Genomic DNA, 23362 nt, shown 5'->3' on the forward strand with positions numbered 1-23362 from the left:
AATTCGGGGACTAAATATGCTCAAATAATGGTCACATCAGTGGCCTTCATCATTTTCTTCTTTGTCATATTTTTCGTAGGTAATTATGAGTATATCCATGTTTTGGAGTGCTGAACTTTGTGGCGAAGTTCTGTTTTAGAGGGAGTTAATTTAACAATCGGAAGTTTAAGTAAAGAAAAGAAGCATGATATGAGTGTAGAGCAACCACGATAGGTGTACAAGTGTATACAAGTCGGGCAAAGAGATGTGCACGAGTGTAAGAGAGTACTTTCGGTGAAGGAACACAGGTGAGTCGAGTGAGGAAGGTGAGAACCTTATCGGAACGACAAGAGTGATTGATTGGGAGAAGAAAGAGGCTTGAGAGCCGGTAATGAGATTGGGAGAGACTTGAAGTAATATTAGGAAAGGAGAGTGTGAGGCGAACTTCGGGGACGAAATTCATTTTAAGGGGGGAAAATGTAATGCCTGGATATTTTAGGACCCACAAATGACTCTTGGGATGCGTGAGTGGATCCTTGGACTTAGTGAGACTTCCAGAAGTAAAAGACTACCGTACACTAGACCAAGTAGAACCTAAACTAGACCTAGTAAGACTACAGTGAACCGAGTAAGGCTTCTAGTGGACCGAGTAGCGGTCACTCAGTCGAGAAAGCATAGTACTCGACCGAGTAGTGTTCACTCGGGCGATTGAACTCTTTACTCGACCGAGTGAGACTCGTCAGATCGGGTTATAAGCTATTTCGGGATTCTATCTTATCCAAACCCTAACTCATTTCTATCTTCTTCCTTATCATTCTAAAGTCTCCCCCTTTTCTCTAAGATCTCCCTAAGCACCTTCTAGTGAGATTCAAGCTACGATTAGAACATTTTCTCACCTTACCTTCCCTCAATTCCACTCTGTAAGTTGAGATTTATCCATTTTCTAGTCTTATGAACTCTAAATTTTGGGTGTTTTGTTTTGGGTAATTAGTTAGTAATTAGTATGTGTAATATGGGTAATTAGTGGGTAATAATAAGGGGTTTTATATTGTATAATATTGTAGGATGTATTGTGATGGTATTATGTGAACTGTTTAGGATGAGACGGTTTTATGAGACGGAATCAGGTCAGATTCGAGTGGCTTGTGAAGATTGCTAAAAGGTAGGTTAATACTACTTGGTTTCAATAAGTGTAAATGGTGTCATGTGTCATTATTGTGTTGTTATTGCATTAAGACATGACGGTTGTGGATAATTGTTGTTAGTCTCATAGTATTGTTGGGATTTCTTCATAACACGATAATGAGTCATTAGTGTTGGTTTCATAATGTCATTGAATTTGCATTATAACATGTGGTTGATGGTAAACATGGGTATGTGGTATGATTGAAATTCATGATATATGAGAAAGAGGCACAATTGGTAAGAGTTATGCATATTCATTGTGAAATGGGCATATTGGCGTATTGTGATGCATTTAGTGATATATGTGGTGTTTGGAAATTGTTAATGGTGATACTTGTTGTGAGGAGACGTAAGACGGTTTGGAGAACGTCTTACGCTTGAGTCGCCTCTTGGAGCTTCCACTCCAAGAGAGATGTGCAAATTGCTGACTTATGTTACGGAGGGACTCATGTGGTTGAGGCACGCCGTCTGGTAGGGGATCCGAGTCGCTTTGGGGCCCGGTACCACATAAGTGTTCCGAGTACCTATTTGTGAGATTTGATGTTGTGGGCGTGTCCCTGACACCGGTGGTTTTGGTTATGTTTGGGCGTGTCCCGGTACCGGCGTGGTGATTGTATAATAGTGTCTTATTCACATCATTGGCATGTTGCATATTTGTATACATTGTTTGTTATGTCTTATGTTGAATTATTGAAATTGACGTGTTCGTGTTGTCACCTATTTTCGGAGTGGCCTGAGTCGATTCATATGATATTTCCGATCATATGGGGATCAGGTTGAGTACAGGTTGGTTTAGTGTCACGCGGGGGACAAGACGCGTTTTGGACTTGGAGTCGAGCTACTTAGTTAGATGACTTAGATAGTGGTCGAGTTGTATATGTTATAGTTTATATTTATTATTCTTTTATTTAATCATTTGTAAACTACTAAACTTGTTATCTATTTAAGTTGTTCTATAATTGGACTTTTGGAACACTGCCTCGGGAAACCGAGATGGTAACATCCTCCCATTACATTGGTCGGGTAAGAAGGGGGTGTTACAGTATAGAATGAAAAAAACATGCTTTGAAAGAAATAAATGGTGAGTATGATGACAATTATAAGTTATTGCCCGGATATTGTGAGTCTGTAACATGGTGAAGCAAACAAATCCCGGAATTTGTGCCCTTTGTGCCATCTCTTTAATGGATACCCGAGAAAGAACCCTACAGTTCAAAAGTTTTTTTTGGTAGAATGTGAGCTTTTTTTATTAATAATAAAGAAGTTTTACAACCCAAACTATTACAAGACCCCACTCTCAAATTAGACTAAGTACAAAAAGGACATCGAATATTAATCTTACTTAGCCAATTACAATCCCTTGGCATGATACAATCATTTAACTTTCCTACAATTCGACCATGCACCTGATTCTGAATTTGTTGAGTCAACTTCTCAGGCCTGCAAAGAGTAAGCTCTAAGCGAGCAGTGTTCCTTTGCATCCAGAGAGTATACCAGGCAGCCATCTTGACTACCCTACAAATTCTTCTTTGTAGCTTAGACATGGAGCTAGAAGGAGTATTAAGCTTCAGCTGCAACCATTGTTCCAAACCTACAATAACCTGTGAGGAGTAGGCACATTCCCAGAAAAGATGATCATGTGTCTCCTCCCTCATCTCACACAGAACACAGCTAGCAGTAACACTTAGGCCCAGCTTAAACATCTTAGATCTAGTGTTCAAGGCTGCCCTATGAATCAACCAACCAACAAAAGCATGTTTGGGAAGAACCCAGGGATCCCAAACATCCTGATACCAAAGGACAGGAGGGTGTGGATCCTGCAACCAATGGTATCCAGTACTAACAGTGTATTCACCAGTTGAACCAGTCCAACAATTATCCTGATATCCACCTACTAAAAGATCTTTAACCCTGCAAATATTCCTCCGGTTCCAATTGGAGTCAGGAGGAGGATGATAAGCAGTCCAATCAGCACCTTTCATATAGACATGATCAATCCAAAGGACCCATAACCTGTCAGCCTTTGTATAAATCCAATTCACTAGCTTTCCCACACTAGCTATATTCCACACCCCAGCATCTTTAATACCCAGACCACCTTCTTTTTTACTACAACAAACATGATGCCATGCCACCAAAGGTGCCCTGATATAATCTGAACCCCCACACCAGAGAAAATTTCTGCAAATACCCTCTATTCTTTTGACAACACCCTTAGGGATCAAAAATATGGAAGCCCAGTAGTTGTGCAAAGTATTCAGGACAGAGTTTATAAGGACTAGTCTACCAGCGTAGCTTAGCTTTCTAGCCCATATACCTCTAATCTTTGAAACAATCTTATCCAAAAGCACATTACAATCAGCCTTGGTTAATCTTCCAGGTTGAATAGGAATCCCAAGGTATTTAAAAGGAAGTGTACTGATGTGACCATAATTAGCGCATATTTAGCCCCCGAATTAGCCTTGTTACCATGCTTTTTAGTGCATATTTGGGTCATTTATTGTCTTTAGTTCTTTGTTTTGCATATTCTTTGAGATTTTGATCCCTTGGTAGGAAAGGAGTAAGAATCTTGCATTTTCATGGCAAAACGAGACTAAATTGATTGAATTCAATGACCAAGCATCAAGGAGAGACAAGATTAGAAGGTCTTTGTACATATTATAGTAGTTGAGCAATGACGAGAAAGGATTCTTGCATCCCCGAGGAAATCCCCAACGATTTTATGAAGAAAAGGGAAGAAAAGAAGAAGAAACAATGCTGAGCTACAATCCGAGCGGATTGCCCTGAATCCGCCCGTCCTCCACAGCACAATCCGTGCGTCTTCCTTCAAAGACGCCCGGGCAGCAAGCCCAGAAGACGCCCGGATTGCCCTGAAGACGCCCGTCTTCCCCTGCTACAATCCGCCCGTCCCGACACCAATACGCACGGATTCCAGCCCAGCGAGATTTCGTTCCTTCAAGCATCAAAGAAGGAAGCCCTTCCTTCGAAAAATACCGGCGTCTCCCTGCTCAATATAAAAAGTGTAATTACTAGTTTAGCCCTTAGTTAACCCTAATGCATCCACCTAATTTCCACTATAAATACCCCATTAGTCTAATTAGAAGAGCATGTTCTTCTTATCAATTCTTAGAGTAGTTAATATCAATCAAATCTCTCTTTAGTTTTGTAATCAACAATTAATCAAGTTTTAATACAAGTTTTATTTCCTTAATCTCTCTTTTGTTCATCCTTTATTTTGGGTAATTGAAGATTATTTGGGTTATTATTGGGAGATTGACAACCTCTCAATCAAGCATCAAGTACTTCTTTTATCTTTGCTTTATTATTGGAATCATTAGTAGGTATAATCCTCTTAATCCCTTTTTAATTATTGTTAATTACTTTCATTTATTCATCATGTTTCATTTTGTTGGTATGATTGACAACCTTGCTAGCATGATCAACATGATAATGAGTGAGTAGTCACCTAGCTAGGGTTAATGGGTAATTAGGGGAAACCAACATGGGGAATGATTCATGCTTAAATTAATATGCTTTCATTGTTTATTTGCTTGCTTGGTTTGATCTCAACTCATGCACATGTTATGTTTGATGAAATGCGAGCCTATGAATCCTTGCATTTTTTTACCCATCACCTATCTTTTCAATGAGACTTATAAGACATAAACCAACTCGAGTCTCATTAGACCATGCATGTTGTTGAGTAGGGAAGATTAAGTCGACTTGTAGGTGTTGTACAATCTAATCGATTCGGCTCCGGGACCCAAACTTTCCTAGGATTGTAAGATATAACCCAACTCAATCCATCACAACAATAATTGCTTGCTTATAATTTGAGAACATGTTTGTATGATCAATTCCCATGATTCCCCTATGACCCCATGACAAACTAGTGCTGTTTATCAATTGTTTACAACCCTTTTAATTCATCTTGCTTGTTTACTTTCATTGCTATTTTAGTGACCTTCTACATCAACCCAAATTGTGACACCCCTAAGACACCACTAGTTTCAATAGAAATCTCATCTCAATTCCCGTCCCTTGGGATTCGACCTTTACTTGCCTCTTTACTAATTGTAGAGTTGTTTGTGAAGCTATAAATTGTGTTTTGATTGGACGTGACCCGACGACATCATCGCATCTCACATCAAAAAAATGGTGCCGTTGCCGGGGACGGTGTTAGCTTGATTTAGATTTTCTTATATTGTTATTAGTTGTGTCTTTCTTTGCCTTGAGGAAGTAAAACTCCTCAAGGTTTGTTCTAATTGTTTTCAAGTTGTTTGATATTTTGCATGTCTAGAAGGTCACAAGGTGATTTGTTACCTTTTGATCGTGAAATTGAAAGAACTTTGACAACCAATAGAAGACTTGCCAGGAGGAATTTGAGAGGTATTAGTGAGGTTGTAGATATTCAACCAACTATTGAGTTCATCAACCCTTTTGCAAGAGAGGGTGAGGAGAACCCAACACAAAATACCACACAAAATCAACCCACAATGCCTAAGTTTTCATCACATTCCGTACCCACCGAGGAAAACCTACCCAATGGTACTCCCACACCACAACATCTAACCGGAAATTTTATTGCCAAATCCGCCTTTATCCAATTAGTCGAAAGGAGCCAATTTGGGGGGATGCCTAGTGAAGACCCCCATTCTCATATAGAGACCTTTTGCGACTATTGTGATGCAATTTCTCAAACCGGTGTAACTCAAGACCAAATTCGATGGGTCTTATTTCCTTTTTCTCTAATTGGCACCGCGAAACAATGGTTGAAAGGCCTTGATAAGGCTACTCTAGGAATTGATTCTTGGAAGAAGTTGGCTCTAGCTTTCTACAAAACGTTCTATCCACCGGAAAAGACTAACATGCTAAGAGCTCAAATTACGAGCTTTAAGCAAAGAGATGAAGAAACTTTGTATGAAGCTTGGGAGCGATTCAAAGGAATTTGTCGCTCATGTCCTCATCATGGACTTAGCGAGTGGTTCTTGGTACAACAATTTTGGAACGGTCTATATGAAGATTCAAGGAACATTCTCAACATGGGATCGAATGGAATGTTCACCGAAGTTGATGACAATCAAACATGGAACAAAATTGAGGAAAGGGCGGTCCATAACTCACAATATAGTAGACCTCGCAAGGCTACTAGAGGAGGAAAGCATGAAGTGGACTCCGTTACTCAATTGGGTGCTCAACTTAGTGCTCACATTGACACAATCAATTTGAAGTTTGAAAAAGCTATGGCTAGACTTGAAGAAGCCTCAAAATCACCAAAGCATCATGTTAATGCCATGACGGCATCTTCATTAATCCCAAGTGGGATATGTGAGAATTGTGGAACTTTGGGACATGACCAAAGTGAATGTAGGGGAACAAATGAACAAGTGAATGCTTTCCAAGCATACAAGAGTGGTACCCCTTATTCCCACTATTACAATGAAAACACCAAATTCCATCCAAATCTCTCATACAAAAGCCAAAATGTTCAAAACCCTCAAACAACATACTGAAGGAAATGTAGATTCATATACATATTAACATACTCATATATGTCTAAACTAATTTGTCATAAAATTAAAACGGATCTTATGCATGCAAACAATAATATAAATAGAGGAGAAATCATGTCCTTACATAATGAATTTCGGTTATTAGGGCACAAAAGAGATCACCTTTCTCTTTTGTTCTTGAGCTTATTCCAATGGAAGAATGAAGATCTAAGTGTAAGATCTCTCCCTATGTATAATACCCAAGGCTCCTCTTAATAAAATTAATATTACAATACTAGTATAATATTAATCAAGGTAGAAAATTGAACCAAAAATATTGTTTAACACTTGAATATTTTCGGCTATTAGGAGAGAGGAAGAGAGGATTTTATTTCTCTAGAAATCTCTATATTTGATGATGGAATTAGAATGAAAATAATACACTACCTTTAGTATATTATTAGGCAAAATTAAAGAAAAACAATGATCACATTTCTCTTCTCAAAACCGTGTAAGAGGAGTGCAAAAGGGGAGCCAATGCATGGAGAAATTGTTCTTCACAAGAAAACAATAGGCTTGCATGGCTAGGTGGCTTTTTAATCATTGTGTTTTCCACTAATTATAAACAACATATAATTAGCTTAATCCCTTCTAATTTTCGGCCCATTTGGTAATATGGAATCCATATTATTTTTGTCAATTGTCTATATGTTACATGTCATATGTCACATATATTTGTTATGTATTTTTAACATATTAAAAATCAACGTATTAATAAAAATACGTCACATACAAAAATTGACTTAGTAATTTCATAATTACTTGTGCCAAAAATATTTTACCATTTATAAATCACAACAGATTGTATTTATAACAATTCATTCAAATTTAATTGTTACATTAAACAATTTATTTCATCCGAGTAATGATACAATTCAATTACTCGGACCGTATCTCATTTAATCACATTTCAATATGATACGTAAATTTTACTTCCAAAATCGTCCGTCAATTTTCAAGTAATTTAATTAACTCGTAACATTATACGATTAATTAAATAATCAATTAAGAGGGTTGCCCTTTAGGTATGACCTAGGGGGTCAACTGATCACCACCGTCACACGACAGTAATGTCAAACTCTAGTCACCAATCATTACCGATATATGTTGACCGGTTGACGATAACAATATTACTTCCCAATTGTATTCATTTTAATGAGACTTAAACATGTGATCATCATGATCAACAGTCGTGATCGCATTATTGTCGGAGGACACATATTCCAACAATCTCCCACTTGTCCTCGACAAGTGTGCGTCACCAATTCTCTTGTCCTATTACTATCTCCCACTCAATGCAAGGTGTCTTTCAGGTCGTACTTGCAAGTGATCATATCGAGAGTGGTTTCCTCGATCTGGAGAATAACTGATTGACCGGATTTATCCACTCTGGATACCTTCCGAGCGTGGCCACGCATTTCCAGTTCATTACTCCTCGAGTGGCCCTGAGATATTGTTATAACCCTGACAAGGGGTGGACAATTCCTATCGCACTCATTCCCTTCGACTAGCCACACCATCATAACCCAAAATATGCCCATTTGACCCCATTTACGAAGGTCGTAGTAACACAAATCAAAGTTAATCTGAAACTGTGCCATCTTAGGCGAATAGTCTTTAGTCAAAAGAATCGACTCATTTGAATACTATAGTAGCTCTCGCCTCGACCAGGCTATATAAATTTGCCAGAACTCTATAAGCGGTCATTAGGCCCGACAAAATGTTCCTAACAGTCTTCCTATGTGATCGACTAGTCATCTCACATGACTCTATGGCACTTGAACTTGCCATCAATCGCATCACACTCTAGTCACTTCGAGACGTCACCTCATATAAGTAACTATGGGCAAAAACAATGTTAATCCATGTTCACTTTAACGGGGTTCAATTGTCTCCACAACCCGTTTGGATATAACAATGTACCAAGTGAGTTAATAATAACTCAAACGACAAATGTCGACATCACACTCGGGTAGTCAATATCACATTACAACCTTGTGATGTTTATCATAAGTGTAAATACTTATCGATTGCAATAGAAGTTTAACATCCCATGTGTCCATGTGTTCAAACTTCTTGCACTTGCAATTTCCTTCACATTCATGTTCTCATAGCATGAATCTTACCAAGTACACATTAAGGTTCTTGACCTTGGTTTTGGTTCTTTAACTTGAAAGAACTTTCTCATTGCTCATCTCATAACGAACGAATTTGCGATGAATAATACAACTTGTACCGATCAAGTATTCCATCCACACACAATGCACTAGGTATATGTTTTGTAGAATCTTGTAACAATTGACAAGATTATTAGCTTGGTACTTTTCACAAGTCCTAGCTTTATTAGGAAAGATTGTTTTGAATAACCTCTTATTTAACCAAGTATCTTTCCAAAACTTCTCATTTCTCTTTCTAGGCTTGAAAGATTTGGGATTCTCATAAATCCTCATATGTGCTCGGATTTTCTACAGTATGTGCAACCTCTTAACACACAATGGAACATTCCGTCAATCACCGAAATTGCTCATCGGATTCTACTCGAGAATTCATGACGTTTCTGTTATGGCTCACCAACCAATCATCATGCTCTTATGCATACGATTCAAAATTGGACATGTACATGATTATTCTAATGGCGGAAACATTAGTTACTAATAATCATGAGATCAACCGTTCTCAGGTTCAATGAACTACCATGATTTGCTAATGGTAATTCCATTTTCATTCATATGAATAACCTATGTATATGTTGATGTGATGTGTATCTCTTAATGCTAATCCAACATCCCATGATGTAATTGGATTCATCATTGTCCATTTTCATCCAGAATTGAAAACTCGAAAGCTTCTTTATGAAAGAAGGTATTAGCTCGTCATTCTTTAATGAGTAATGAGTTTTTATACATTCAAGGATGATAGCTCCCACTAAATCCCATGTCTTCACATGAGAATTTCCTAACTCCCACTCAATTCTACATATTTCGAAATTGACTTCTCAATCGAAATTTGTCAAGAATATAAATATAAATCGCTTTGCCAAGTTACTAGGATAAAACCATATATGTTCCCATCATATCCTTTCAAAATGCCTATTTTGAAGTGGTCTCATCTCAACCTTACGGAAAGAGATTTTAAATCTCTAACACACTCATGTCATAATGATGTGTAGCAATGTCATTATTCAAATACAAATAATATTTAGAATAGGTCCTTCGGAATACCCTTTCGGAAGGAGGTTTAACCATTTCATAGCGAGGTTAAACTATGACATTTGCGTGGTTAAAACGTTGGCTATTTGAAGATATCGGAATATCAATCTTTGCAAAAACGTTGGCTATTGAAGATATCGGAATATCAATCTTTGCAAAACGTTGGCTATTGAAGATATCGGAATATCAATCTTTGCAACTTGATCATAACTAGTATGTTACTATGATTCATTTAGGCTCTTAAGTAAAACTCATGATTGAAACTATTGGTCAAATGATTCATAACCTTAGTCAAAAGCTTGTTAAGACTTTACATTAGTCATTATCCTTCCAAAACCTTCTTTTGGTCTCCTCGTGTAGTTATCTTAAGAAAATTCTCTTATGATTACTACACTTGGTCTCTTTAGTCATATAGAACTAACTTGAGACCATAGATCTTATCTATTGGGTATACTATTTAGATATACCTTCATTCAAATCATTCTCTCTTGTGTAGATCTTCATATACACAAGTACACAATCTTAATCTTGTCTTGTGTGTCGTGTTACTCATTTTTCTCCCACTCTATCTTTAGAATAAATACACTAATCATTCAAAGATAGCATATGAGTCACAAATTAATGATGTTGAATTATAAGGAGAACTACCTCATAGGTAGACTAATTGTTATTCATATGTGTACTTGGTGATTGACATACCTTAAGAGAGTTCATAGACTCAAAATCACTTTATAAATGATCATACACAAGCCTTAAGCATGTGGACATATAATGAAACCCGTCATTATAATTGTCTATTGGATCACTTTTAAGTGAATAATCTTATGTTTCAAAACGCAAGCATTAAAAGATGAAATTTTAGAACATAAAGGATAAATGATAAAACGGGTGACTTGGGTTGCAAACCAAGTCACTATCATCCAAAATACAAACCATTATCCAAAATACCTTTCCATGTCGAACACGGAAACTTAAAGTTCTAAAATTCAAAACATAACTTAAAATAAGACAATGAAAAACAAGGCTCCATAAAAGCTATCCTTAGCTTCTCCATGGTTTATCATGCTTGTTTTTCTTTTCCCTTGTCTTTGCTTGGTGGAGGCCCTATTTACAATAAAAAGGAAGATACATTATCACAACTTTGCATCATAATACCATAGTTGAATTTGAAACATAAAAGAAGGTTAGTCATTTACCTCTTTGGAGTGATCTTTCCAGCTTTGATATCACCAAGGTACTTGGAACAATTCCTTTTCCAATGTCCCATGCCATTACAATAATGGCACTTATCAAGAGGACCCTTCTTGACTTTGGAGGTGCTAGCTTCACAAGACTTAGCTTTGGTGAATGTGGGAGCTTGCTTCTTGCCCTTTCTCCCATTCTTCTTGAACTTCCCCTTACTCTTTGTGCTTATGTTAAGCACATCCTTGGGAGGGTTCACATTTAACCCCATGTCCCTCTCGGCTTGCACAAGTAACTTGTGCAACTCCTCAAGAGATACATCCTTGTCTTGCATGTTGAAATTCACCCGGAATTGCACATACGCCTTAACCTTAGACAAGGAGTGTAGAATCCTATCTACAATGAGTTCTTTGGGGATTTCAACCTTTTGAATTTTCAAGGTCTCGACAAGCTCCATGAGTTTGAGCACATGAGGGCTAACCTTTTGGCCCTCTTTGAAGTCGAGATCAAAGAATGCCGCGGCCGCCTCATATTGGACGATCCGCGGGGTTTGTGAAAACATGGTCACAAGTTTGGAGTAAATCTCATTAGCATTGCCCATTTTGAAGGCTCTCCTTTGGAGTTCCGCCTCCATCGCAAATATTAAGACATTTTTCATTGCGGCGGACTCCTTTTGGTAAGCCTCATAGGCTTCCCTAGTGGCCGCGGTGGACCTAGTGGAGGGCTCGGGTGGAGAGGCCTCGGTAAGGTAACGAAGCTTGTCGTCACCCTCGGCGGCTAATTTGAGTTGGGCATCCCACTCGGAGAAATTTGACCCATTCTTTTCAAGTTTACATCGATCCATAAAGGATCGGAGCCAAGATGAAGTAGCGAGAGGTGTAGCATTAGGAGTTGGTGTTGCCATTTGTTATGAATAAGAAGTGGTCTACAAAACAAAATTAGGAGTAAAACAAATGTCGTTTTAATTATACTCGTAAAAAAAAAAGTATGATTTAAACAAGTTATAAGCATTTTTCTAGTGACCTCTACCCAACTAGATAAATGATTCCAAGACCCAAATTCATATCGACTTAGGCACGGGGTAGCCGATGCAACCTTTATCAATATAACTCGGTGGATTAACTTTTTAATCGATTCTACTTTTAGAACTATTGGTCGATAAAATTACTCTAATGTTTATCTATAGCCCAAAACACATCAACAAGGGCACGGGGTAGCCGATGCAACCCTTATCAATTACTTTTGTTGAGTTCAATCCAAATTTCGAATAAATGTGTCCATTATCCAAACCCACATCAACTTGGGCACGGGGTAGCCGATACATCCCTTATCAACATGAATTCGGTGGATTAACATTCATCACCCACTTCCCCTACGTAACAAGGTTTGTACCCCGGGGTAGCCGAGTGCACTCCCTCGCGAAATAGGTTTTCATGGTTTCTACTATTTGGTAAGGCTATGTCTCAATTGATAGTTTTAGCGAGAGGTCATGTCAATTTATTATCTATCACGTTTTAAGTGAACTAAAGCGGTGAACTACGATAATTTTAATTGACACGGTCGATAAACTCGATAAATAAGACAATGCATGTTTAGTTATGGCGATTTAGCGATGCATGTGACATAAAATAAAATGCAAGCATAAAAGTAAATAAATCCTAGTATGGCCTTCCCTAAAATAGAAAAACTATTAATCTATTACATATTCGGAAACCAACTCCATTGGTCCCTTGAACTTCGGTTGTGGCACGCATCTCGAGGTAACACCGTCTTTATGTATCGCCATTCTTGAAGTAATCCGTCTTTTGGAACTCCGGAATGAATAAAATTACATAATAAATTACATAATTTCCTATTATACATTTGTAACTAAAATAAAATAAATCTATTAAATATTACAAAACGGTGATACGAGATCACAATAAAAATTACAATCGAATCGATATTCCCATACATTTCGGGAAATACCAATTAAAATCTAAGGCCATACTAAATAAAATTACATAATTCAAAATTACATAAATTAAAATTATGACAATCATAAAGAAAATGCAGCATTATAATATGTATGAACATGCTCAATTTTTATGCTAAATCGCCTTAAATAGCCAATATCATATATTACTCGGTTTTTACGGATTTGCGTGATTTCAACGTTTTATAATCACAAAAATACATAAACTCATATTTATGCATAAGTTAATTACCCTAACCTCTTAGGACTCAAAATATAGTCTTCACTAATAATTTGACCATAATTAACTTTTATTTACAAAATTGTTCATAAATGGGCCAAAAATTACAAAATTAAGCTATTAAACTTCAAATAAATCACAAAATTTCAAATAAATTTGAAATTTGAAATTTAAATTCATGAACATTCTGGAAAAATCCATGACACTCATAATGTTCAAAATCTTAGGTTAAAAATTTCGAAAATTTTCCGGAAAAACAATGTTGCGGTTTATCGATATTTGATAAAATAATCATAAAAACATGGAAAAATTATTTTCATTAACTTTTCAATTTTAGATCTGAAAAATATAATAAAATTCAACATTAGACGTTTTTCCTAAGTCATAGATTATATTTTATTAATTTTCATTAATAATGTCACTATTTATGCCATTTTTCTTCAAAAATTCATAAATCATGCTAAAAGACTTCTTTATAGCCAATTATTTTACACACATCTTGTAAAATTGCATGTGACAACATATAAATTTTCTATGACCAGATTCGAAATTTCACTCTTATTAACCTATTTTTCTCTTAAATCCGAATTTAATAATGAAAAATTCATTTTTCGAGCATAACAAGTGCAAAAAATATGAAAATTTACAGGTTATCTCAAAATAATATATGTAACAACATATCCAAAAACCAACTTAAAATTCGAAGTATAGCTAATTTTTGACCAAAAATGACATTTTTACTCATAAAATCACATTTAAATGTCATTATTATTAAATATGAACAATAAAAATCCGAAAAATTAACCAAAATATCCTAAAACACTTTAGGACCAGAAATATTAACATGCATGTAATTATTTCGTGATATATCATAATAACACAAATTTTACAAGTTTTATTTTGTTATTCATATAACTCGGAAAAACTTTTAACCAATTTGCATGCAAACAACCGTGGCTCTGATACCAATTGAAGGAAATGTAGATTCATATACATATTAACATACTCATATATGTCTAAACTAATTTGTCATAAAATTAAAACGGATCTTATGCATGCAAACAATAATATAAATAGAGGAGAAATCACGTCCTTACATAATGAATTTCGGTTATTAGGGCACAAAAGAGATCACCTTTCTCTTTTGTTCTTGAGCTTATTCCAATGGAAGAATGAAGATCTAAGTGTAAGATCTCTCCCTATGTATAATACCCAAGGCTCCTCTTAATAAAATTAATATTACAATACTAGTATAATATTAATCAAGGTAGAAAATTGAACCAAAAATATTGTTTAACACTTGAATATTTTCGGCTATTAGGAGAGAGGAAGAGAGGATTTTATTTCTCTAGAAATCTCTATATTTGATGATGGATTAGAATGAAAATAATACACTACCTTTAGTATATTATTAGGCAAAATTAAAGAAAAACAATGATCACATTTCTCTTCTCAAAACCGTGTAAGAGGAGTGCAAAAGGGGAGCCAATGCATGGAGAAATTGTTCTTCACAAGAAAACAATAGGCTTGCATGGCTAGGTGGCTTTTTAATCATTGTGTTTTCCACTAATTATAAACAACATATAATTAGCTTAATCCCTTCTAATTTTCGGCCCATTTGGTAATATGGAATCCATATTATTTTTGTCAATTGTCTATATGTTACATGTCATATGTCACATATATTTGTTATGTATTTTTAACATATTAAAAATCAACGTATTAATAAAAATACGTCACATACAAAAATTGACTTAGTAATTTCATAATTACTTGTGCCAAAAATATTTTACCATTTATAAATCACAACAGATTGTATTTATAACAATTCATTCAAATTTAATTGTTACATTAAACAATTTATTTCATCCGAGTAATGACACAATTCAATTACTCAGACCGTATCTCATTTAATCACATTTCAATACATACACCCCACCTCCCATGAGAAACCAAAATCAAAGACCCTTTTACAACCAAAACCAAGGTTACCAAAATCAAAATCCATACAATCACCAAAATGACCAAGGTTTTGATGTTCAAAAAGCGGTCCTCCAAATGCAAAAGAATCAACAAGAGTTTTTCACTCAAATTCAAAAAGATAGTCAAGTAAAGGAAACCACCATCAACAACATCCTAGCTCACACCAAGATGTTGGAAACCCAATTGACTCAACAAGCATCTTCAAGCTCACAAAGACAAAAGGGGCCATTACCACCTCAAAGTAATCCCCCAAGACATGAAACGGTTAGTGCCATTCACTTGAGAAGTGGTACAAGGTATAAAGCACCGAAGAATCAAGTTGAGGATGAAGTTGTGGAAGCTAGTGATAAGGAAGAAATTGTGCAAAACTCCAAAGATGGAGAACCATCAAAAGAAGAAATTTCAAGGAAAAATTAAGACAAGGTCAAGGAGAAGGAGCCCATTGTGATTAGACTTCCTTTTCCAAGTCGTCAAGCCAAGCCCAAAGTTGATGACCAACTTGGAAAGTTTATGGAAATTGTGAAGAACTTGGAAGTCTCGATTCCTTTCACGGAATTAATCAATCACGTGCCGGCCTATGCGAAATACATGAAAGACATCCTCACAAAGAAGAAGTCGATCCGGAAACTTGAGACTATCGCCTTCACTAAGGTGAGTAATGCAATACTTCAAGGGAGTTCACCTCCAAAACTAAAGGATCCGGGAAGCTTCTCAATACCGTGTACCATTGGCGACACCACGATCAACAAAGCCTTATGTGATCTAGGGGCTAGTGTGAGTGTTATGCCGTACTCGGTGAGTAAAAGGTTGGGGATGGGAGAGCTTAAATGCACCAATATTACACTCCAAATGGCCGATAGATCGACGAAGACACCATTAGGGATATGGGAAGATGTTCCTGAAGGAAAAGTAGATCTATAAACTTAACATATTCATATATGTTTCAAATTTATTTGGTCATAAAATAAATTCTAGTGATCTTATGCATGCAAACATTAATAAAAGAAGATAAGAAAACATTTTCTCACCATATGAATTTCGGTCAAATGGGCACCAACAAGATCTCCTTCTTGTTAGTTCTTGAGCTTTCCAATATTGGATGAACATACATGACTTCAAATTAGAAGCCCTCCAATTAGTTGCACCCAAAACTATCCCTTAATCCCACAAACTAACATGTACTAGATGATTATATTGTGGTTTACCTTAAATTTGATTACTAATACTCATATATTACTTTGATAATTTTAGTAATCTTTTATGAACAATTTGAATCAAAATTTCTCAAGTTTTTAGAGAAAGATGAACAAAAGAGAGAGTTTTGCATGTGAATGAATTATCATCTTATGAATGTGTAAGAGAAGAAAATAAACAACCAACAACCCATAAAGGAAAAGGAGTGTCACGGTTGGGAAGAGCCAAAATGGCATCATCACTTTTCCTTTTTCTCTTCTCAATATTGTAGGTGTGTAAGATGTGTAAGACTAGTTGTAGGTAGGCATCATTATGTTTATTTTATCAAATAAAATAAAACAACCAAAACCCACTAACACACCCTCCATTTTCGGTCCATATACATAAAATGGACTACCATTTTATTTTGTCAATTTGTCATTTGTCACACAATATGTCTCATGTAGTATGCTACATGTTATTAATTAATTTAATGCATATTTATCACATAAATATCATTTCATGAATTAATTAAATTTCATACAACAAATTGACTAGTGATACTTGATCACATAAATAAAATGGGTCATATAGTTATAATTCACAACTTCTTGTAATTATAATTAACCATTCATTCTTATCTTTATTGTTTCTCGAACAATAAATAATTTTAGCAACAAAGCATTTTATTACTAAAATAAATCTTATTTAATCCCATTACAATAAGATATCAATATTCTCTCTCACAAATCGAATTGTTCAATTGTAAGGAATTAATTAATCTGTATCGGTATACAACTAATTAACCTTTTCAATTAAGGGAATCGTCCTTTAGGTGTGACCTCAAGGGATCAACTGATCACCACCGTCGCACGACAGTAATGTCAAACTCTAGCCAGCCAATCATTACCGATATGTGTGGACCAGTTGACTATATATATTATGTATCATCCCTTTCGTATTCTTGGTATGAGATTTAATAATGATATTTAAATCAGGTGATCGCACTATTGTTGAGGACACATTTCCCAACAGTTCCCGTACGAATTGGGAAGTTTTTCATCCCGGTGGACTTTGTCATTGTTGATATGGAGGAAGATTCCAACATTCCAATCATCCTAGGAAGACCTTTCTTACACACCGCGGGTGCGGTGATTGATGTGAAACATGGAGAGCTCACTCTAGAAGTGGGAGATGAGAGTATAACTTTTAATCTTGACAAGACTATGAGAGCTCCTCGTTTGCATGAACCATGTTTCATGATTGATCATTATAGCCGGAAGGATGATAGAAAGAAGTCGGAACTCCAATGGAAGAAGAAAATTGAAGATGCTCCATTCAAAGAGCAAGTGAATTGTAACAAGGAGAGCTTGCAAAGCTCATCAAAGTCAAGCAAAGAAGAAGAGGATGGCCTTATTGGCCAAGACAAGAGATTGGGAGAGTTGTCTCCATCAAATCAAGAGATTTTCAATGATCAACTTAATGAAGTTTGTGGTCTTTGGGACGACGAGTTCGAAGGGATTTTTAATCCCTACATTGGTAATGCCATCGATCAAGACCGACAACAAGGGCCAAGGTCTATTGAAGAGCTTTATCACGATAATGAACAAGCTTTTGATTATTTCTTCAAGGTGTTGAGCAACATCAACAACACCTTGGACATGCCCCCTTGACATCTCATCAAGAATGAGAGTTTGGTGGAGTCCTCCCTAAACCACCATTTGTAAATATTTCTAACTCCCTAACTCGCATTTCAATTCTTATATTGCATTTTTGTCATGTTTGAGAGAAGTGAGGGAGGGACTAATGATTTCAATTGATGTGTAGTGCTTTAGCTTAGTGTGGGGATGACAATTGTCTAGGCTATTCATGCCTTAGTAGTGCCCCCACAATGAAGAACACGAGATATGAAGAAGAATGGAAGAATGACAAGGGATGTGCATACTACACGGATGGAACTGAATCCGGGTACAAAGGGGTCGAATCCGAGCGGATTCAAGAGAATCCGCCCGTCTTCAGACAATCCGGGCATATTGGGCAGAAGACGCCCGTCCAAGTTGAGCTGAATTTTTTAAATTTTTGGCTGTCAACGAATCCGGGTGTCCTGCATTCGAATCCGCCCGTCTTCAAAAATCCGCCCGTCCTGAAAGAAAGACGCCCATCTTTTTGGCTGAGGAAAACAAGAAAAATCCCTGTAAAGGAATCCGCCCGTCTTCTGTAAAAGACGCCCGTCCCGTGTTTGCAAATCCGAGCGTCTTCACTGAAAGACGCCCGTCTTTAGGCGAGTTTTTCCCAACCCAGAACAGGCCAAATCCGGGCGTCCCGAGCAGAATCCGCCCGTCTTGCCCCTGCATTTCAAATTTTTCGGGTTTTATAAACCCCCTCCCACATTCATTTCTTCATTCCTTCATTCATAACACTACCAAAAACCTCAAAACCCTCATCCTCTCCATCACAAAAACAAGATTCCTCAACAACATTCACCCAAATCAAATCAAAACATCCTTTTAACAACAAATCAATCACTCCTTTTTCAATAAAAATCAAAACCAAGCACAAAATCTTCATCCTTTGAGTCGATTTTTGAATTCATAAAGGCAAAGCCTTTCATCTTTAAATCGATTTGGGTACACTACAAATTGAAGATTTTTCCCTCTTTTCTTGGTTAACCATCAATGACAAGAACTAAGGGAGCAACAAAAGCAACAAAGGCAAAGGCACCAAAGGCAAAGGCACTTTCATCAAGGCAAAAGAGTCTTCAAGGAAAGAAAGCATTGGCTATGGTGGTAGCAAACCCAAACTTGGAAGTGCAACAACAACAACAACCTCCCATGGGAGCAACAACATCTACTACTCCGGAAATTGATCAACTTTCGAACTATCCGGAGGTAATTTTCATTTCCAAAACCCATAGGGACACTTTTGCCAAGTTTGCTAGGAAATCGTTTCTATCCACCAAGTTTATTTGTGAAGATACCTTAGATAAGTTGGGTGTCCTTGAGCAAACTAGAGCCTTCTTTAAAGCCATGGGGTTGGAGAAATTGTTTGAATCAAAAGAATTGACATACCCCTCCCTTACCTTAGAATTTTTGAGTTCTTTAAAAGTCAACAAGGTTGAGACTACGGAGACCATCGAGTTCCGTCTAGCTAATGTTAGTAGGCGCATCTCCTTTGAGGAAATGGGTAAAGCTTTGGGTCTTATTGATTCACCGAGTTATTTTAAGAATCTTGGCAAGTATGACCCCGACCCTCTTTGGGAGGCGATTTCCGGAAGGAAATTTGAAGACTTTCATGCTAGTCGTGCTCTTTTAGTCCACCATCCGGGCATAAGAGTATGGCAAAAGGTCATAGGAAACGCCCAGGCAGCAAGCCCAGAAGACGCCCGGATTGCCCTGAAGACGCCCGTCTTCCCCTGCTACAATCCGCCCGTCCCGACACCAATACGCACGGATTCCAGCCCAGCGAGATTTCGTTCCTTCAAGCTTCAAAGAAAGAAGCCCTTCCTTCGAAAAATACCGGCGTCTTCCTGCTCAATCTAAAAAGTGTAATTACTAGTTTAGCCCTTAGTTAACCCTAATGCATCCACCTAATTGCTACTATAAATACCCCATTAGTCTAATTAGAAGAGCATGTTCTTCTTATCAATTCTTAGAGTAGTTAATATCAATCAAATCTCTCTTTAGTTTTGTAATCAACAATTAATCAAGTTTTAATACAAGTTTTATTTCCTTAATCTCTCTTTTGTTCATCCATTATTTTGGGTAATTGAAGATTATTTGTGTTATTATTGGGAGATTGACAACCTCTCAATCAAGCATCAAGTACTTCTTTTATCTTTGCTTTATTATTGGAATCATTGGTAGGTATAATCCTTTTAATCCCTTTTTAATTATTGTTAATTACTTTCATTTATTCATCATGTTTCATTTTGTTGGTATGATTGACAACCTTGCTAGCATGATCAACATGATAATGAGTGAGTAGTCACCTAGCTAGGGTTAATGGGTAATTAGGGGAAACCAACATGGGGAATGATTCATGCTTAAATTAATATGCTTTCATGGTTTATTTGCTTGTTTGTTTTGATCTCAACTCATGCACATGTTATGTTTGATGAAATGCGAGCCAATGAGTCCTTGCATTTTTTTACCCATCACCTATCTTTTCAATGAAACTTGTAAGACATAAACCAACTCGAGTCTCATTAGACCATGCATGTTGTTGAGTAGGGAAGATTAAGTCGACTTGTAGGTGTTGTACAATCTAATCGATTCGGCTCCGGGACCTAAACTTTCCTAGAATTGTAAGATATAACCCAACTCAATCCATCACAACAATAATTGCTTGCTTATAATTTGAGAACATGTTTGTATGATCAATTCCCATGATTCCCCTATGACCCCATGACACCCTAGTGCTTTTTATCAATTGTTTATAACCCTTTTAATTCATCTTGCTTGTTTACTTTCATTGCTATTTTAGTGACCTTCTACATCAACCCAAATTGTGACACCCCTAAGACACCACTAGTTTCAATAGAAATCTCATCTCAATTCCCGTCCCTTGGGATCCGACCTTTACTTGCCTCTTTACTAATTGTAGAGTTGTTTGCGAAGCTATAAATTGTGTTTTGATTGGACGTGACCCGACGACATCATCGCAACCCACATCATGTACCTTCTTGAAAACCAGAAACCTGAGCAATATCATGTTTCAAGGACTCAGATACTGCATTGAAAACCACCTCTGATTTAGTAGCATTGACCTTGAGTCCAGAAGAGCCAGAAAAGGTAGCCAAAACTCTAAGAATAAGCATGATAGATTGCATATCCCCTTTACTGAACATTAGGAGATCATCAACAAAGAGTAAATGAGTCAATCTCAAGCTCTTACACATAGGATGATATCTGAAATACCACTTCCTAGTAGCAAAATCCATAAGTCTTGATAGATATTCCATACAAATGCAGAAAATAAGAGAAGAGATAGGGTCTTCTTGCCTAAGCCCCCTCCTTCCATTAAAGAATCCAAACTGAGCAGCATTCAGGTTAAGAGTATAAGTTGGAGTAGAGATACAAAGCATAATCATTCTTCTAAACTTCTCAGGGAAGAGAAGAGCCTCTAACATCTGGTCTACAAAGGCCCATTCAATTGAATCATAAGCTTTTTGAAGATCAAGCTTGAAAAGACATCTAGGAGAGGCTTTCCCTCTATTATACTGCCTAATGAGATCTTGGCAAATCAAAATATTCTCCAATATGCTCCTCCCTTTAACAAATGCACCTTGAGTCTTGCATATCAAATCAGGGAGAATAAGAGCCAATCTAGAACAAAGTAACTTTGAAATAACTTTATAAATCACATTACAACAAGAGATAGGTCTGTAATGCTTAACACTAGTAGGCCTGTCAATCTTAGGGATCAGAGTGATGACAGTAGAATTTATTTGAGTAAGCAACCTACCAGTGTCAAAAAAATTAATAACAGCCTCACATATATCTTTGCCCACAATGTCCCAAGAATCCTTATAAAAATGACTGGTATACCCATCAGGACCAGGGGATTTGTTTGAGGGTATACTAAAGAGACTCTTCTTGACCTCATCAGCTATGACAGGTCTATTTAGTAAGGCCGAATGTGCCTCAGTACAACACACACCTTTCCTGACCACATTAGAGTTCACAACATCAGTAGACTTATGAGAACCCAGTAGATCATGGTAATAATCCAAGAAAGCTGACTGTATAGCAGTCCCATCAGTACACAGTCTACCATCCTTATCCTCTATCTGGAAGACCTTATTCATCATCACTCTCTTCTTTATAGAATGATGAAAATAAGAAGTATTTAGGTCTCCCTCCAGGGACCATTGCACCTTTGCCTTTTGAATCAGGAAGCTATCTCTGGCAGTTATAAGATCCTTAAGATCATGTGCCAAATCCAGTTCCTGCTGCAGGAGATCAGTATCACTAGGGCTATCAATAAGTGCTTTCTGAATATTCTCGACGGCAAGACTAACTATATTGGTATTGTTCTCTATATCAGAGAAACAATCTCTGTTGAGAGCTTTAAGAATAGGTTTCAAAGCTTTAAGTCTTTTGACAATCCCAAACATCTTAGTCCCCTGATAGTGCTTGGACCAACAATCAGAAACCAGAGATTTAAAAGTTGGAGTAGTCCCCCACATGTTAAAGTATTTGAAACTTTTCCTCCCCTTAATCTCAGAATTCCTATCCATTATTGTACAAGGACAGTGATCAAAGAGGCCCTCGGGATGAAAATGAGCCACACTGTCCCCAAAATGTTAAAACCATTCTAGATTCCCCATAGCACGGTCAAGCCTACTATAAACTCTCTCCAAAGGAGCCTGTTTGTTTGACCATGTAAAAAGAGCACCAGTAGCAACAATATCCTCCATACAACATATAGAAACACAGTCCTGAAAATGCTCCATTTCAGCATCAGATGTGCTCCTACCCAATCTCTCAACTGGACTGAGGACAGTATTAAAATCACCCAACCAAAGCCAAGGGTCATGACAATCCTCAGAAAACTTCTTCAAAAAATTCCACAGTTCAAGTCTCCCATTTAGATCATTAAAAGCATAAATGAAAGTGAGATAAAATTTCTTGTTGTCAATTTGAGAATGAACCAACATATGAATATGTTGAGCACTATAAGATAAAAAAATGACTATAAAAAAGATGAGGCTTCCAAAACACCCAGATCCTACCACCCTTATGCCAACTGTAGTTAGTGGAGACACTCCATCCATCACAAATTGAGGTATTCTTCTTCAATAGACTACCAGGTTTCAGTTTAGTTTCCAATAAACCAAATAAACCCACCCCATTATTGTGCATAAACCATTTCACCACTTTCTGCTTATTCAGGTCATTTAGAC

At 36.9% G+C, this 23362-nt stretch overlaps 1 protein-coding gene and 1 non-coding gene across 2 annotated transcripts; both read right to left on the reverse strand.

The window, feature by feature from the left end:
• Nucleotides 1-2471: 2471 nt before the first annotated feature.
• Nucleotides 2472-22696, reverse strand: LOC141595487 (uncharacterized). The gene is made up of 2 exons (XM_074415454.1): nucleotides 21136-22696; nucleotides 2472-3319 (listed from the first exon to the last, which is right to left on the reverse strand). The coding sequence occupies exons 1-2, from the start codon at nucleotides 22694-22696 to the stop codon at nucleotides 2472-2474; spliced, it is 2409 nt and encodes an 802-aa protein (XP_074271555.1).
• On the reverse strand, nucleotides 6033-6139 carry LOC141597561 (small nucleolar RNA R71). The gene has a single exon (XR_012522791.1). It is a non-coding gene; the product is annotated as a small nucleolar RNA R71 (small nucleolar RNA).
• Nucleotides 22697-23362: the final 666 nt, after the last annotated feature.

The sequence above is a fragment of the Silene latifolia genome, chromosome 8 (assembly GCF_048544455.1).
Source record: "Silene latifolia isolate original U9 population chromosome 8, ASM4854445v1, whole genome shotgun sequence".
Classification (NCBI taxonomy): Eukaryota; Viridiplantae; Streptophyta; class Magnoliopsida; order Caryophyllales; family Caryophyllaceae; genus Silene; species Silene latifolia.

What these genes read in the sequence shown, in the direction of transcription:
- LOC141595487 (XM_074415454.1), bottom strand. Translation starts at nt 22,696, where the DNA reads ATGGATAGGAATTCTGAGATTAAGGGGAGGAAAAGTTTCAAATACTTT. An exon ending in GGTTTCTGGTTTTCAAGAAG is followed by an intron (nt 3,320 to 21,135) that starts GTACATGATGTG and finishes GTGGGGGTTCAG; the next exon opens with ATTATATCAGGGCACCTTTG.